This window comes from Euleptes europaea, chromosome 1, assembly GCF_029931775.1.
Source record: "Euleptes europaea isolate rEulEur1 chromosome 1, rEulEur1.hap1, whole genome shotgun sequence".
Taxonomy (NCBI): Eukaryota; Metazoa; Chordata; class Lepidosauria; order Squamata; family Sphaerodactylidae; genus Euleptes; species Euleptes europaea.
The window spans coordinates 90,843,330-90,861,354 of record NC_079312.1 but is presented as its reverse complement, the minus strand read 5'-3'; the positions used below and the strand labels follow the sequence as shown (position 1 = coordinate 90,861,354).

At 41.8% G+C, this 18,025-nt stretch overlaps 1 protein-coding gene across 1 annotated transcript in view; it reads left to right on the top strand.

The window, feature by feature from the left end:
• The window catches only part of SPOCK1 (SPARC (osteonectin), cwcv and kazal like domains proteoglycan 1), a 556,326-nt gene that overhangs the window by 284,412 nt on the left and 253,889 nt on the right, over positions 1-18,025 (top strand). The window contains exon 4 of the mRNA XM_056847707.1: positions 6,038-6,152. Within this exon, the coding sequence (XP_056703685.1) occupies positions 6,038-6,152 (115 nt within the window). The remainder of the gene's footprint in view (positions 1-6,037; positions 6,153-18,025) is intronic.

Below are 18,025 nucleotides of genomic sequence, written 5' to 3'. Positions count from 1 at the left end.
CAATCTGTTTGCATCTATTCACAGAAACAGGTTCCTTGAAGCCATCAGAATCAGATTCCCAGATGATGAGGGATGAGCTGGGAGTCAGCTTCTAATCTTCTCCTGGGGAAATTTTGCTGTGTACCCAGCGGAAGTACTTAAAAATGGGGAGAATCAATAGCCCACTCTCAGCTGACTGCAGCGATCAGCCGGGAGCTGGGTTGTTCTGATCTCCTAGCCTGGAAAGTTTGCTGCATCCCAGCCTTGTTGAGATGCAGCAAATTTGGGAGGGAAATCAGAAGCCTAGCTGATTCCCCTTCTTCTCTCCCCACCTCAAATTGCCAGCTTGGGCTGCAGTCAAAGCTGTAGGATTCGGGTGGGGGGGAAAGAAGTACTGTTGTTTTCTCTCTGCCTGAAACTGACAGCTTGAGGGAAACCAGAGTGACCTGCTCTTATCTTCTGCAGCCCAAGCTGAGAGGTCGGAGAGGGCACACAGCAGTGACCTCCTTCTCCCCACCCCCCACAACTGAGAGTTTAAACTGAGAATAGGGCCAGTCCGTCATTCACCCTGGCAGCTTGGCCTGCAGAGAACTGGAGTGTTCTGCTTCTGTTCTCTGAAATTCAAACTCCCCATTTGAAGTAGGAGGTGGGAGAAGAAGATCTTCCCCCCCCATGAATTTCCCAGTGTGGGGTATAAAAGAAGAAGCAGATCACTTTTCATCCCCCCTCACAAGGTGTCATTTTTTGTCGCAGTGAATAGAAGCAGATAACGCCTGTTCTCCCGCAGACTAAGCTGCCATCCCATTTTGTAAGTTTCTGGGGGAAAGGGGTGTCAGTTATTTGCTCTCCACTCAAAGCTGATAGAATGAGCTGCAGAGCATAGGAGTAATACACTTGTATTCTTTGCAGCCCAAGATAACAACTTATATAAGGTGAGGGGAAGCAATCTGCTTATTCCTCCTCCAACCAAACAGAACTTGGGCTTCAGAGAATGGGAGCAGATCTGTATTCTCTATAGCCATTTTGTTAGTTTCAGGCGGAGAGAAATCCATCATTTTTCTCTGCACCTGAAACGGATGCATGGGTGCAAAGAATGGGAGCAATCTGCTCTTGTTCTGTGCAGTGATCTGCTTCTCTCCCCAAATCAAAGTGAAACAATGGGGTAAAGGGCATTTCCTTTGAGTAGGAAGACAAAACATTTTTTTAGAAGAGCGAAAAGTAGCAAGGAATTGTAGCCATGCAGCATAGTCACAGTAGATGTTTATCATCACCTCATTATGGCACATATTTGCACTGACAGGGAAGATCCACATGAATAATCTTTGTCCTCTGGCCTTGCCTCCTTCCCTGTGCTCACTGAGCTTGTATATTTCTAACTGTTCATTTCAAAGGGCTTACACTCACTTCTTCCCAACACTAGAACTGTTTTTGTACCAGATTAGCTTCTATTTTTCTTGTTCCCATTAGCCCTTTTCCCCAATAGATGATGGACATCTACTCCTAGAAACTTATCAATAGAGTGTGATTTATCATATTTTAAAAAAAATACATCTTACCTTCTGTCCCTTTGGCTTTCACTTTCTAAGGGTGACCCAACATACCCCTTTGTTTTCTTTGTTTCTGACAAGGGTTATCTTAGATGAATGGAACCAAGCATAAAGTATGACAAAATGTGTGGTCACTACTATACAAGAGATTTTCATTGGTTCTTGCACAATATTATAGGCACCTACTTGCAATTAATATGAAATGTCCAGTGCCTCTGAAATCAAGTGGGATAGGGACTATTTCCTAAGCTATTCTTATTATTGAAAGAGGCAAGATCAGTGCCATGAATCACGAAGATATGCATAAAGAGCACTCTTCTTTGTAGATGAGATATTGTGGACTCAGAAGATCTTTAAATTATTTAATTTATCTCTTGAAGCACTCTAATGTGCTTTGATACACAAGGTGTATATTACTGGATTAGAGCAACAGTTTACACAATACACCCTGCTTGTTTTAGAGGTTATACATATGCAAGAAAACAGCAGCAAGATGCAAGATAAATAGCTGCTACAACACGACAAGTAATGGTGTGAAGGAATGATCTAACCAGACTTTCCTCCAGGGCAATACATTATAATACCTTGCACACATGGTGGTTCAGGTGGCAAAAGTGGGGTTTTTCCTTTCCCCCAGCTCAGAAATTCAGAAGCCCATGTGCACAGGAGAATATCAAAATGAAAAATGTTGGGTGAACTGATAACCCACAGATCATCAATTACTGCTGCATTTCTGCTGATTTGGGCACACTGCACTCTGCATTTTTTGAGAGATTTTGAGCTTCAGATAAGGCATTAATGACCATTCTGGGTGAAGTACCTCTCAATCTATGGCATCAAGAAGGAGCAGACATTTTTACCTTAATCTTCAACACATTTTAAGGGGCGTGGTCCTCCTTCAAGTGATCAAATATTTTGACAATAGATGCATTTCACATAAATTCTGACTGTACAGAATTTCAGCACAATCCATTACAGCCCTCATATGCCAAATGTTGATTTGTCATGGAAGAACATAATTGGCTTTAGCTGCTTTACATTATGAAGAAAAAGATGATGATCAGCAAGTAAATGAAAAATGAAGCAACGAGAGGAGGCATTGAGAGAAATTATAGGTATAGAGGGAAAGGGATTTAAAACCAAAATACTGGTCATAAGAACATAAGCACACAACTCCATTTTTCTCTCTATTTTACATTGCCTCTCAGCTCTACTTATCGATCTCATCAGCTTTTGCAAATTACCCTATGCCATTTCCTGTTGACCTTGTACCTTGCTACCTCTATATCTGTAGTCTCCAAGTCCTCCCCCCCCCGATCTTTCTCTGTAACATTTGTGATCACAGAATATTATTAATTAATGGTAAACAGCCTTGCTCAGGTCTTGCAAACTGAGAGGGCCATGGCTTCCTTGATTGAGTGAATCCATGTCATGTTGGGCCTTCCTTTTTCCCTGCTGCCTTCAACTTTTCCTAGCATTATTCTTTTCCAGTGACTCTTGTCTTCTCATAATGTGATGAAAGCCTCAGTTTAATCATTTTAGCTTCTAGGGAGAGTTCAGGCTTGATTTGATCTAGAATCCACTTTTTCAGCTTTTTAGCCCTCAGATAATAATGTGAAACAATTTGGAGATTCAGAAAATGCTAGATAGTGCAATTATTAGCATATTTACATCATTACCATATTATTCATCATTAAAATAATTTATTTAAAAGGTTAATATATCATTAATAAGTTAATATGTCATTGAGTTTCCATCACGTCCTTCTTTGCACCCTTCTGCTTTGTTGTATTTATATGTAAAAGCTTTATTGCAAGCTAAAAGAGACATTTTCATAGGAGGCCCTTGTTATAACATTGGCAGAACATCAATGGGTGGTTTGTGGTCCCAAAAAAGTTTGGGGGGGATATGAAAAGGTTTTAAAAGCTTGTGTTTTGGCAAAGCTCCACATTTATAATTATTTTCTTTCTGCCGTACTAAGAAAGAGCCTTACTTTCACTATGTTACGGTGTTATTCATTCCTTCAAACCCACACCATGGTTGGTGCTACATTGTGCTGCACAGTATTTTACACCAGCTGTAATTGCATTTCATTGCCAAATGGACCATCTTCTATATGTATATACAGAAAGCTTCAAAGATTCTTTGAGATTCTTTGTAATGAAAGGTATTGTTAGAAGTATGGTTGTTGAAGTAATGATGGTATCTCAGTTTTACAGTAGTATTTGTGTATCATGCTGGCACTAGCTGGACCTGGCATGCTGAGTTTTTGTTGATTTTAGAGTTATGTTGGATAAAAATTCAGGAAATCACATATTGTAGTAATAGAAGACTGCCAAGTTTCAGATGTGCTCAGCAATCACTGTGTATCCTGCTGTACAACAGCAAACATTAAATAACTCATAACACAATTTTGTTTCAATAAATAAAATGGCATGTGGATCTAGTCTAGACTCTAGACTTTCACACATGAGAAACTAGGGATGTTACATGTCATATTCTTCTTGATAATCCTTGTACAATTTATTTATTTATTTTATTAATTAAAACATTTAGATCCCTCCTTTCCTTTTGGTTCAAGGGAGAACCAATCCAACTAACAACACTTCAAATTGATTCTAAATTTAAATGTCAAATAAAAATCTAATGGAAAAATGAGGAAAACTTTTGTAATAGGAGAAAATCCATACTCAGTTTTATTATGCCAAATATATGGTCTATTGTCATCTCTGTAAATTGAACCTTGGCTTCTCTGCTTTTAATCTGAACAATGATTCCCTGTGTTCTACTTCTGTATCATGTAACTAACTGCCAGTAGTTTATTTATTTATTGACTTAATTTATAGGTCACCTTTCTCACTGTGACTCAAAGCAGATTATAAAATATAAAAACAATTAGCCAGCATAAGACATCCAATAAACAATGCAAGAGGACTGGGATTCAATAACAATGTAGACAGAAAACTGACTAAGGCATGACATACCATAATTGCTGCAGTGGATGACAAAGATGAAGTGAAGTGAAAGTGAGATGATACATACAATAAATATTGCAATAGATGACAATCTTATTCCTTTATAAAACCGCCCACCAGGACTGTTCATAGGGTTGCCAGCTGGTGTTGTGGCAGATGCAGTCATGGGACTGGGTATCATTGGTGGAATGGCCTGACATCACTTCTGGAGAAACCCAGAAATGACATCATGCTTCTCTAAGAATTTCTGGAAACTCTATGGTAGAACCATAGAATTTCCAGTGATTCCTAGCATGATGTGATTTTCCCCAAAAGTGACATCATGCCCTCACATCAACAGTGAGTTTATTATTTTTCTCCCACTGGCTGACAGTTGTCAGCAGGAGGTCCCCCACCATAGGAGACCTGGCAGTCCTGGTGGCGGTGGTGGAAAGTAACACCAAGTCACAGCTGGCTAATGGCGACCCCATAGGGTTTTCAAGGCAAGAAACGTTTGGAGGTAGTTTAGCATTGGCTGTCTCCCCGTGGGCTGAGAGAGTTCTGAGAGAGCTGTGACTGGCCCAAGGTCACCCAGCAGGCTTCATGTGGAGGAGTGGGGAGTTTAAACTGGTTCTCCGGATTAGAGTCTGCCCCTCTTAACCACTACACCAAATATTTCTGTTTTTCACATTCTGGTGAATGATAGAACTGAGGGAGCCTTCCTGACCTCCTCAGACATGTTGTTCCACAAAGTGGAAGCTATGTCAGAGAATGAACATGTATCAGCAGTTGTAGGGTAGCATCCTCAGAAAGTTATACCGTAGTTAAGAATGGCCCTACCTGAACAGTGGTATTGAGAAGACAGAGGTGGATTTGAGGATCTTTCCAGTTGTCCCAGGTACCTCCCCAAAATAAGGCACAAGACCCAACAGCTGAGTTAAACTAGTTTATTAAATTGCTGTTCAATATCATAGACTAAATCTAATTTGTGTGGGCAGACTGTACTTGGCAGCCATTCATGGCCCCCTTAGTTTTGGGAAACAGCACCATGTCTCCAAACACAGCCAGTAAAAAATGGCTGCCTTTGTTTATCCTCTCCTGCACATGAACTGTACCAAGAGCTGTCAAGCTTCAACTCTCTCTACTCTGAGCTGTACAACTAATATTTTGGTTGATTCTACTCAGCAATCAATACCCAAGCCAATCCCAGTCCTGTGCCCCATTTGATTTTTCCAAAGGGGCTTGGACCACAGCACCCCTGTATGAGATGGTCGGGGATGGACTTGTGCAGCGCTGTAATTCCTTTAAATCCCAAACAGAGTATCACTAACATGAACCAATATGCTGCAGTGGATCTAAATATTGGTGACCCAGCTGTAAATCCTCCTTGGTTGGCTGAAGTGAGGATAAATGATATAAACCTTGAAAAGCATTTTTATACTGGAAAGTCCATAGACATATTTAACAATGATGTTGATTTCCTCAATAGTAGATTATTTTAATTAAGGAATGACAAAAGAGTTTTCTAAACTTATTTTTATATCTTATTTTGAACAGCTCTTGATCCATCAAAAGACCCATGCTTGAAGGTAAAGTGCAGCCCACATAAAGTGTGTGTCACTCACGACTATGAGACAGCCATTTGTGTAAGCCGCAAACAGCTAGTACACAGGTAAGGATATGGCGACTTATTGTTTCAGTTAAACATTTCTGGTTTACTTTGCAGAATATAATTCACAGTTAGTCTTTAAGGTGCTACTGGACTCTTGCCCTTTTCTACTTTGCAGAATATGATCAATTTATACAATAACCAAAATAAGTCAACGTTTGGAATGCTTTGGCTGCAACTCAGTGGCTACAAGTTTTTTGTAAAATGTAAGTTTCATTTGCCTCCCGAGCTGGGTATAAGATATAGTTAGATTAGGGATGTGTAGCACCCTTTAGGCATATCAGCTGTGTTCAAATGTATATTTTTGGGGCATATCTGGAGCTTCTGAATCAAATTGTCAGTATCTGGAGTTCCTTATCATGTGGGTCACCTTGGCTCCTGCGCCTCCTTCCCAAACAATGTTCATCTTCCATCTGTGGCCACACTGACACGGACTTCAGGTGTGGCTGAGCAACTGAGGCAGCTGACATGATGCAGAATTTGAAACATTGCCATTGTGACCAGAGCACCAACCAAAGAGAATGACACACATACTGTACAGATAATTGTAAAAGCAGGTTTTTGTTTGTGTGTGCTATCATAGTAATTCAAAAGGGGGGGGGAAGTCAGATATAAAACTATGGGGAATTTTTCACAGAGATTTGCTGCTGTTTCGACGCTGATTTGCATCGGAGTCAAATTTTGGTTATTAACTGCAGATCCGGCTTTTCCCTGATAGAGATATAAAAGCCGTGTTATGTCAGCGGCAAACCAAACTACTTCTGAGCCGTACTTTCCAGTAGAAGCGTGTTTTGTTGCTCAGATGCCCATGAAAAAATATTTGCTTCGGTTCCGCTGTCCCTCCCCGTGACGTCTCCTTTCTCCTCCCCCAAGAACGGTGATTGGCTGTGGGAGTTTCGCGCTCAGACAAGAATACCGCCCCTTTTGCTGCCTGCCTGCCTAGAGTCCTGGCACTTCTCTCCCTCCGTCCCGGAGGCTGGTGGGCAGGCAGGCGGCACGCCTTCCCCGCCCCTTGCCCGGGATGGGCCTTGGAGCTGGGCCCACACTTCCAAGCCCAGGGGGACGTCAGACGGATGGCTCCAGGGGGAGACCGGCAGGGCCACGCCATGTGCTCCTCACGCGCTGGGGGTGGTGGTGGTGGCAGCTCGGTCTAGGGCAGCTGGACCCATGGGGGGGATGTTCAAGGGAAGGGGCTGTTGGCCCCTCTACCCCAGCAAGGAGGGGGGATTTTTGAGAAATCGAATGGGAAAAATGTGCATCCTGAGAGCGGAAAACCCAAGGCAAAACCCCCTCCCATCACTCTTCTGAAGAGGGGCGTCCAGCCTGCTCTGGGTCTCCCTCCTCTCTCTTGATGCACTGTGGCTGGATCATGGCCGGCGCGCAAGCCAGGGGCCTTCTTTCCTCTCCCCCCCCCTGGCATGCTCCTCTACCCCAGCGGGGAGGGGGGATTTTTGAGAATTCAGATGGGAAAAATGTGAATCCTGAGAGTGGAAAACCCAAGGCAAAACTCCCTCCCATCACTCTTCTGAAGAGGGGCGGCCAGCCTGCTCTTATCTCCCTCCTCTCTCTCGATGCACTATGGCCGGATCATGGCTGGCGCGCAAGCCAGGGGTCTTCTTTCCTCTCCCCCCACCGCCATTCCCACTTTCAGCTAAACACTTCTCTGGGCACATGGATGCAATTCCTGCCCCCCCCCCAATCCTGTCTATCATTAAAGGGCAATGGGTTCCACACCTATAGAAAATAGAGGGAAGCTTTGAGGAAAGTGCTGCCTTCCCCCCCCCCCCCAATTTGGAATCTGACTGTTCCAAAAGCAGAACAGAGCGAGGGTGGAAGAAAAATGGAGGAGACCAGAGGGACTGGTGCTTGTTTTTTGCACTGGGGCTGGTGAACCGCACAAGGTAATCTGCTGGGTGGAGTTGGGGAGGAGCAGGGGCAGGCATAAACAATGAACCTGTTGGAAGGGGAGGCCTCCTGCAAAAGGGACAGACCAAACCGTTGTCAAATACAGCGAGCTTTGTTCCCATGAAAAACCAAAACTACATTGAGATTGACAGGGATAAATCACGGCCATGAAAAAAACATTTAAATCGTGTGTTTTTTTAGTCCGTGGCAAAACAGAAGCAAAATCTACCATGAAAAATGCCCCTATGATACCACAACAAAAGGACGTAGTTTCAGCTCTGAATGACATAAAATGGCCCCAGGGTAGGGTTGCCAGGTCCTTCTTCGTCAACGGCGGGAGGTTTCAGGGGCAGAGACTGAGGAGGGGGGGATTTGGAGAGGGGGGGGGACTTCAGCGCCATGGAGTCCAATGGCCAAAGTTGCCATTTTCTCCAGGTGAACCGATCTCTATCGGCTGGAGATCAGCTGTAATAGCGGGAGATCTCCAGCTATTACCTGGAGGTTGGCAACTCTAGTTGTCATAAGGAACAAAAGAGGCCAATGCTCAGTATAAAGTCTTGTTGCTGCTGTTGCTTTTTAATTTAAAAAAATCTGGACAAGTTCCCAGATAAAACATCTGTCCCTCTAAATTGCAAATCAGAGAATTCTGTTGATTAGAGAAGCAGGAGGCAGCACTGACAACTGAATTCACCCAAAAGAAGTGAAGCTAATCTTTCTTTCTTGCTTTCTTTCAGAAAAAAAATCTAATTCCACTAGTTAGTCCCTGTGGCAAATAAAAGCAGTACAATCATTTTTCCCCAAGCTTGCAAAACTATATTTACATCACTCCTAATCTATCGGGTGTTTGATCCAAGCTGTGCCTAAAAGGAAATCCAGGAAGGAAAGAGATTAATCATTGCAATAAGTTCTGATCCTTGGCTGCTTTTAAGAACTGAACGGGGAGTTTGGGCGTTACAAATTCATCTCTGCTTGTCCTGTTTGGGCTTTAAAAAAAATACAAAGCTTGAGTATTTAACAGAGTGTTACAGCTAGTTATTTCTGGGTTTTTGCAGAAACACGATTTGCATTTTCTTTTAAGATGTGTCGAACATGGAGCCTATAAAATTGGACAGTGTATCATTAATCTACTTTTTATCTCTTATATGTCTCCATATTTCTTTATTTTACTTTTATGCTTTGCCAGGATGTTAATTAAGAATTGGCTTAAATCCGAGCACTCATTTGGAGACAATTTCTTTGTGTTTGACCCTTGCCGTATAATAGCCAAGGCAAGGTGAAACAGGATTTGAGGCACTTCTCATTTAACTCTGAGCAATGTTTACATGAGATGCTACTTAAGGTTTGAATGTATAAACAACCATTGCTCGTGTGTGGCACTATAGGAAAATCTGGAATTGACAACTAAATAATATGTGTTGTGATCATAAGAGCTCTACTCAGTTGGTGATTTGCAGGAAGCCCAAAAGCAAGGCATTAAGTCTTCTCCCACTGTTGCCTCCAGGAACTGGTATCTAGAGATATACTGCCTCTGGACCTGGAAGTTCCATGTCACTATTGCATCTAATAACCATTGAAAGGTCTGCCTTCTGTGAATGTGTCTAACCCCCCCTTCAAAGGCATCTTGTGAATATATGTGGTTTGAAGCAGCACTCTCTTCTGTCTGCTGCTATTCATTGGGTGATCCATTTAAAAAGAAGGGGAAAAATCTTTACATCTCCATGCCATTTTATGCTCACGTCCCCTTTACGGATCTTTTTCTCTAAACAGAACAGGCCCAAGCTTTTCCTCATGAGATGGACATTTTGTTACTTTTTTCTACACCCCAGTTTGTTCCAGGGGTTAGTATCAGAACCTGTTTTTATCATCAAAGCTCAGACTTCAAACTTTGAATTTATAACAGAATGTACCTTTGAGAATGGCCTTTGTTTTTAAGTATTCAAAAAAGACTGAGGCCATTTTTGCATGGTCAATTTTGATGCTCGCTCAAAGCTCTTTTTTTAAATGCGACTTTAAAAATACCTTTTCACAGTCCCAAGGCAAAAGGAGAAGTTCCACTCCCCCCCACTTGTCTGCTCCTTTGTTCCTGTTTGCATAAGCCATTAGCATATGCATAGCTACCATGCCTCTGTTGTTTTGCATTGTTCCTTGAGGGCGATTCTTCGGCGCAAACTCCAAAGTTCGCATTAAGTGGGCTCTTCAGTAGTGTGAAGCAGGTATGCCCCGGCTTCGCAGTCACTTCCGGAATGACGGTTCAGCGTGCAAAATAAAAAAAAAATATGCGGGGCAATTCAGCCTGGCGCACGCTGCTAATTACCATGCAAAAAAAAAGGTCCGATAAGCTGAAGTGTGTTTAACATATTTCTCCCTAAACTTGGCAGGTCCATAGGGTTTCCAATTGCCCAGTAATGGCAGGCAATAGCTTACTGATTCATTCGGCTGCCCACAAACACTGAGCTGGTCAGTGGGTGGAAGCAGGTGGAGGGAAGGAAGGCAGAGTGATCCCCTGTGTGGAAGTGCCGGCATTGCACAGAAGGAACGCTTGAGCACTCTCCCCAAAAACTCTATGGAAACCATAAAGCTTTTTCACAAGTGCTAGAGCATCCCCCTGGTGCGATGCTGGCACTTCCACATAAACTGGAGGTAATGCTGATTGTCACCCCTGAACCCTCCTCCCTAAACTTCCCGCTGGTTGCCAGGAGGGACATGGCAACTCTACAGGTTCATGAAAATGACTATTATATACAGATAGTGATTAAAGTGACAATGACACACACTTCTTGGTGAGGTTTTCCCCTATGGTAAGTATATAATAGCCATGACTCAAGGATGGGATAGCATGGTGGAGGCAAGGGCCTCTAGCCCCAGTGAGTACAAATAGGGGCAGCCACAGAGCAAGTACAAAAGCCATTCATGCAGCTGTGCAATGACAAGAAATGTCAGGATTAAACTGCATCTCTTCAAGAGTTGTTCAAAGACTAAATATTTCCTGCCTTTTGGGAGAGACAAATGTCTTTCTCGTCCCACTGTGCAATGGCTGTTTGGGTACCAAATACTGTATCCACCTTCTTGGAGCAACAAATGCCCCCCAGTTTGAGCCCACGACCTCACATCCCTGCTCTGAGCGCTGAAACCACTGCCACCCCAGACTCCTGGCAGGCAAGGTGGGGGTTCTCTTAATTTGTGAGGCTAAAAGCTCTCTCTTTCTCAAAGTCCTGGTTCTCCAGCCTCCGGTTCATCTCGGGGGGGGGGGTGTACTCAACCAGCAAACACTGTTCCACACATCAGCTTTATAAAATATATTAAAGTTTAATGAGAGAGAGATCCAACAAAAGAAAAGTACTCTCAAATTACTACAAAGAAAGAAAGATTCCTTAACAGCTATGAAACTTCCTATTCCCTAACTGTAAAACTAATATTCTTTCAAACTAAAGTTCTCTAATTAATTTTCCAAGGCACATGGTTACCAATATCCAGTTTGAGATGTTTGCTGGCATTCAAAAATAAACAAAGTATGCCATGTTTTTCCAGAGTGATGTTGCAGCCTCCCATTCAGGCAAATACCTCAAAATAAGGAATGTTTTTTTTAAATTCCCTAGCTGAGGCAAAACTACTATTTTATGACCTCACCAGCCTGCTAGGCCACCCCAGATGCTTCTCGGATGTTAGATTGGCAGCAGCTGCAAGCTTCAGGAGGACTGGAGAATGGCCAATGTAACACCCATTTATAAAAAAGGTTCCAGGGGGGACCCAGGAAATTACAGGCCAGTTAGCTTAACGTCTGTTCCGGGTAAATTAGTAGAAAGCATTATTAAAGATAGAATTATCAAGCATATAGAAGGGCAAGGTCTGCTGGGCAAAACCCAACATGGCTTCTGTAAGGGTAGGTCCTGTCTCACTAACCTATTAGAGTTTTTTGAAAGTGTCAATAAGCATGTGGACAGGAATGAGCCTGTGGATATTGTGTATTTGGATTTCCAAAAAGCTTTTGACAAAGTCCCCCACCAAAGACTGCTAAGCAAACTTCATAGTCACAGGATAAGAGGACAAGTCCTCTTACGGATTGAGAGCTGGCTGAAAAATAGGAAGCAGAGAGTAGGAATCAATGGTCAGTTCTCACAATGGCTGGATGTGAGCAGTGGGGTGCCTCAGGGATCTGTGTTGGGACCGGTGCTTTTCAACCTGTTCATCAATGACCTGGAGTTGGGGTTAAACAGTGAAGTAGCCAACTTTGCAGATGACACCAAATTATTTAGGGTGGTTAAAAGAAAATCGGACTGTGAAGAGCTCCAGAAGGATCTCTGCGTACTGGAAGAATGGGCATTAAAATGGCAAATGAAATTCAGTGTGAGTAAGTGTAAAGTGATGCATATTGGGACAAAAAATCCCAACTTCACATATACACTGATGGGATCTGTGCTGGCAGCGACAGACCAAGAAAGGGATCTTGGGGTGGTAGTGGATAGCTCAATGAAGATGTCAACCCAGTGTGTGGCTGCTGTAAAAAAAGCAAATTCCATGCTGGCTACAATTAGACGAGGAATAGAGAATAAAACTGTTGCTATCATACTGCCCTTGTACAAATCTATGGTGAGACCACACTTGGAATACTGTGTACAGTTCTGGTCACCACACCTAAAAAAGGATATTACAGAGCTTGAGAAGGTGCAGAAAAGAGCAACCAAAATGATTAGGGGACTAGAGCAACTGTCCTATGGGGAGCGGTTAAGACGCTTAGGGCTGTTTAGCTTGGAAAGAAGGCGGCTGAGGGGAGACATGATAGAGGTCTATAAAATTATGCATGGTTTGGAGAGAGTGGTCAGGGAGAAGTTTTTCTCCCTCTCCCTTAATACTAGAACACGGGGTCATCTGCTAAAGCTGGAGCGTGAGAGATTCAAAACAGATAAAAGGAAGTATTTTTTCACACAACGCATAGTTAAATTGTGGAACTCCCTGCCCCAGGATGTGGTGATGGCTGCCAGCTTGGAGGGCTTTAAGAGGGGAGTGGACATATTCATGGAGGAGAGGGGTATTCATGGCTGTTAGTTAGAATGGATATTAGTCATGCTGCATACCTATTCTCTCTAGTATCAGAGGAGCATGCCTATTATTTTGGGTGCGGTGGAACACAGGCAGGATGGTGCTGCTGCAGTCATCTTGTTAGTGGCTTCCTAGAGGCACCTGGTTGGCCACTGTGTGAACAGACTGCTGGACTTAATGGGCCTTGGTCTGATCCAGCAGGGCCTTTCTTATGTTCTTAAGCTTCACAGGACCTGAACCACTGAAATAAAAATGTGAACCAAGTTGTTGCAATTTGAACCAACGTCCAGCCATCTTAAGGGCAACAGGCTTATATAACAAATGATGATTCCATACGCCCCTCTTCCTGTTCCATAAATCTGTCTTCCTTCTTGCAGCAGCCATATACCTACCTGTACCCATCTCCACAGTATTATCTACTTTTTGGGGATGCCAAATATCTGTCTCTCCTGCAAGTGAGAAATCTAATTTCCTATAAAACTGGCACATTGTTTCCCATCTCCCTGAATTTTGACAAAGATTATCCCTAGTTTGTGGGGTATAATTCCTGAGAATTTCAGACCAATTGGTTGTGCATGAAAACTAACCGTCAGATTTTTGTTTTACTATAATTGCCTATAAAACTGAGACCCTTGCTCCTGCAATTTTGCATAGAAGGATCCCTTGGGTGAACAGCCAGAATATGCTTCCTATTGAAACCAATTGAAAAATAAAAGGAACGAATGCAAAATATAATCAAATGAAAATGAATGAAATTTTGGAAACAAGAACAAAATGAAAAGGTGTCTCTGCGATTTTATCATCTTTCTCTGTGTGTGCTTGTGTGCGCGTGTGGATGTTTTAGTTAGATGAATAAGGATTAGAGCTTCCCTTTACCTATGGAGAGCACTCTACATAACACTATTTGTTCCGCACAGACTACTTGGGTTTTCATTAGTGACATGCAATCACTACTTCGCTTGAATTGTTACTTCATCACAAATTATTCCAAGAGGCATTCTACAATGCTTAAAAATGACTCTTGATCAAGTATTCTAAATGGCATTGCAAATATTTTGCTGATACAGATGTTCACGGTACTGCTTGGGAAATGAGCTTCAGGTGGGGCAGTGAAGGCACCCATCCAGTGTTTCAGCATTCTGTTTACTGCATGGGAAAAGGGAGGTTGGTGTACATGCACTAACTGTGGCTAACAGCCAGCTGTGAGGTAGGATGATGAATGCTGCACGTTCAGGTATGATGATGACTATGCAGATGCAAAAGCAGCACATATGCTCAAAACACATCTCATAAATTGTGAACACATTAACAACTGGAGAAAATGTATGATTGAACTGAGAGAAATGGGCTTTACAAGCAGAGTAAGCACAGTTTTCAAGCATGTGATTTTCAAGGATCATGGTATTGCTAGTTTTCAATAGCCTGATTTGCAGAAATCAATATACCAGTAATCATAGCTTGAGGTACAGCAATTTGTATTTATGCTGCTACACCTTGATATTTAGACATCTGTACAGTTTCGTTGTTGTGGGGTTGATTTTAGAATCAAAATAGTGCATTTAGGTTTGGAGTTAGTGCTTTAGGTAAAAAAAAGTCAATTCAACACGTGGTTGTTGAGGGAAAAAAGTGAACTGTCTGTTTTGGTTAGATGATAATATCAGCAGGCAATGGTACTTTTCTAGCTACCTTGCCAGCCTGCTTAGCAATATACAACCCTGTATGTTTTCAGTTTCTTTGGCATTTTTCAATGTTTGAGGAACCCTGAGTTATTTCCACCCAAAATATAATTTCATTTATTTTTCTTCACTATTGTGATAGTGTTATTTCAAAGAGAAGGTATTATTCTTGTTTTTGTTTTGCACCCTCTAGCAAACTAAAAGAAGGAATGTTAATCGCTTATTATAAATCACTTTAAAAGGTACTGCAATGTTTCTCCAGTCCCCACTAAGGCCTTTTATGCATGGCGGTTTCCCTCACAGTCACCCCTCTGTTGACTTCGGGTTTTGATTATGCATGCCGTTTCCAACCATTAGGTAGCCTCATTCTCCCCCTGTTTCCCCGTGTTTTGCCCACATTTTCAAATTTGAGATAAAACAGGTCTCTGAAAACACAGGCAAAATGCGGGGGAAAGCAGGGGAAGAGCAAGGCCACCTCTGACTGTCGGAAACAGCATACATAATCAACAGAAAGACACGAAGTCGTCGGATGGGTGATCATGATGGAAACAGCTATGCATAAAAGGCTTAAGAATCTGTTCCTGAGTCTTTCCTTTCTTTTCTTTTTTTTCAAAAAAAGACCATTTATTTTTGTTTTATTAATTGCTCAGCATTACCTGATTAGCTTTGGTTGAATTGGCACTTACAGGTGTTGCTCTTTCTCTGCTCATACATACATCTTTCCCTCCCTTCAGCTAGGAAGGATCAAATCCTACAAATTCCAGTATTTACAAAAGAGAACCATCAAGGAGCTGTCTCTGAACAATTAGCATCCATTAAGAAAACATCAGCCAATCATGCTAAGCCATTGACCTAACAAAGACATGGATAGCCAGCACTTGCAGCAATACTATTACAATTCATAAAGGGACTTTTGGTATGAATTCTGGAGGAAATATATTCATCAGGGGACCAAAATGACATCCCAAAGTTCAAAGAGAAATGGGGGGGAGACACAGTGAAGGAATGTATAAAATAAAAGACACCAAGAAAGAGAGGGGGGGAATAGATTATGTAAAAAACAAACATTAGAAATATGATACTGATATGCTTTAGCTCAAACCTGACTTGGGATTGAATGTGTCTAATGTTCCTGATCCACTCCATAGCACAAAAGATTCCATTCAAAATACATTGATTTGAGTTGATTCTGCAAACATGAGAATTTTTTGTATGACCCTAAGGCGTAAGGAGCCCTGACCTGGGTGGCCCAGGCTAGCCTGATCTCGTCCGATCTCAGAAGCTGAGCAGGGTCAGCCCTGGTTAGCATTTGGATGGGAGACCACCAAGGAATACCAGGGTTGCTGTGCAGAGGAAGGCACTGGCAAACCACCTCTGTTAGTCTCTTGCCATGAAAACCCCAAAAGGGGTCGCCATAATTCGGCTGCGACTTGACGGCACTTTACACACACACACACAACGTGTAAGGAAAGCATTTTAGAAATTCTGATTTTCCTTTTTATAAAGTAATTGTTTGTAATACGATATGTAGTACAATACTTTTAGCACTTGCTAGTTGTAGCTAAAACAAATACAAGCCTATATTGTTCTTTATATGATCATGAGAAAGCTGCCTTGAAGGTAAAGGCAAAAAGTATTACTAAGCATGTAAAAAAAAAAAGTATTAAGTCAACAGACGGAAGCCGAAAGCTCAATAAAGCTCTATATGTTTTGCCTGTTTTACAAGGTGGCCAGGTATTTTATTACTATGCACTGCAGCTTCAACTTTTATGACAGAAATAATAGCCAACCAGAAATATGAAATATTTTGTTCTTCCCCTGCTGATGGGAAGATTGCAGTAAAAATTCTATTTAGTGGGATTAATTTGAACCTATTTTTCAAGAATTTTGTTCAATAGAAGTGCCCTTGAGAACTTTATAAACTTTATAAGCCAGAGTATACATCCATATCTGGTCCATATGGAGCTAAATTTCTTGTATATTAAATTTGCTGTGAATATACATAGTTATTTTTATCTCTTTATTGGTCTCTGAACAAATAATATAGTAAACAAGGTTGAAGATTCTCTGTGAGACTTTAAAAGTTTGAACCATACTGATGTTATGCTGTACAATTTCTGGTGGAAATATCTGTTTGTTGCTCTTCACATGCAGATCTGCTATGGGTGCCAGAATATACCTGTGACTGTATTTCATACTGCTTAAAGTGTAATTGCCTTCCATTTCTTCCCATCTAGTATATTTTATTTCTACCTCTGCTTGAATTCCTTGAGTTAGGTAATACAATGACTTGTAATTTTATATCTCCAGTGAGCAGTTAGGCATTTTGCTGTTGTGCAGTTCTACTATATTGGAACAGTATGATGCAATGAATATCCATGAGTCTGTTTTTATAGGGAAAATCACATATTCACACCTGTAGATAAATGCCCCAGATTGGAACAGTTGTGGTTTCTGAATAAAATTCTGAACTGTTAAAGTAGAGCTGTGAAATATAGGGCATTCTGTTGAGGAATAGGCAAAGCAATAGTAAGTCAATCAGATATTTAAATAGGGACCTGTTAGCAGCTGTACTAGGTCATTGAGGGCTTAGAATGAGAAATCATGTAATTAAAGCCACTTAGTCAGGTATAGTCATGACTTTTTAACAAGAGAAAAATGTGTACATTATATGTAGATGCACTTCATTTAAAAATAATGTTTAAAAAAGGCCTCTGGCTTTAAATGAATAAGGGAGCTGTGCACAAGAATAAGGTCAACTAACATGTGCACTAACAAATCCTAAAATAATAAACTCTAGTTTTTAAAAAGTATCTTTTTAGGGTGCTTTTCAGAAACTCCTGCATACATGGAATAGTTCAGCCCAACAGGTAGGGTTGCCAGGTCCCCCTTCGCCACCAGTGGGAGGTTTTGAGGGTGGAGCCTAAAGAGGGTGGGGTTTGGGGAGGGGAGGGACTTCAATGCCCTAGAGTCCAATTGCCAAAGCAGCCATTTTCTCCAGATGAACTGACTTCTATCGACTGGAAATCAGTTGTAATAGGAGGAGATCTCCAGCTATTGCTTGGAGATTGGCAACCCTACTAAATGCCCACATGTAATATCAATGTTGCCAATGCACAAATTTCCAGAAAAATAATACGGAAGGTTTTACTAACCCCTACACATAACTGTATCAGTAATTTAACCTGAAATATTCTAGCTAGGGTTCGTATCTTCTGGAGATACAAATCAACATTAGCCTTCTTTACTATGTATCTT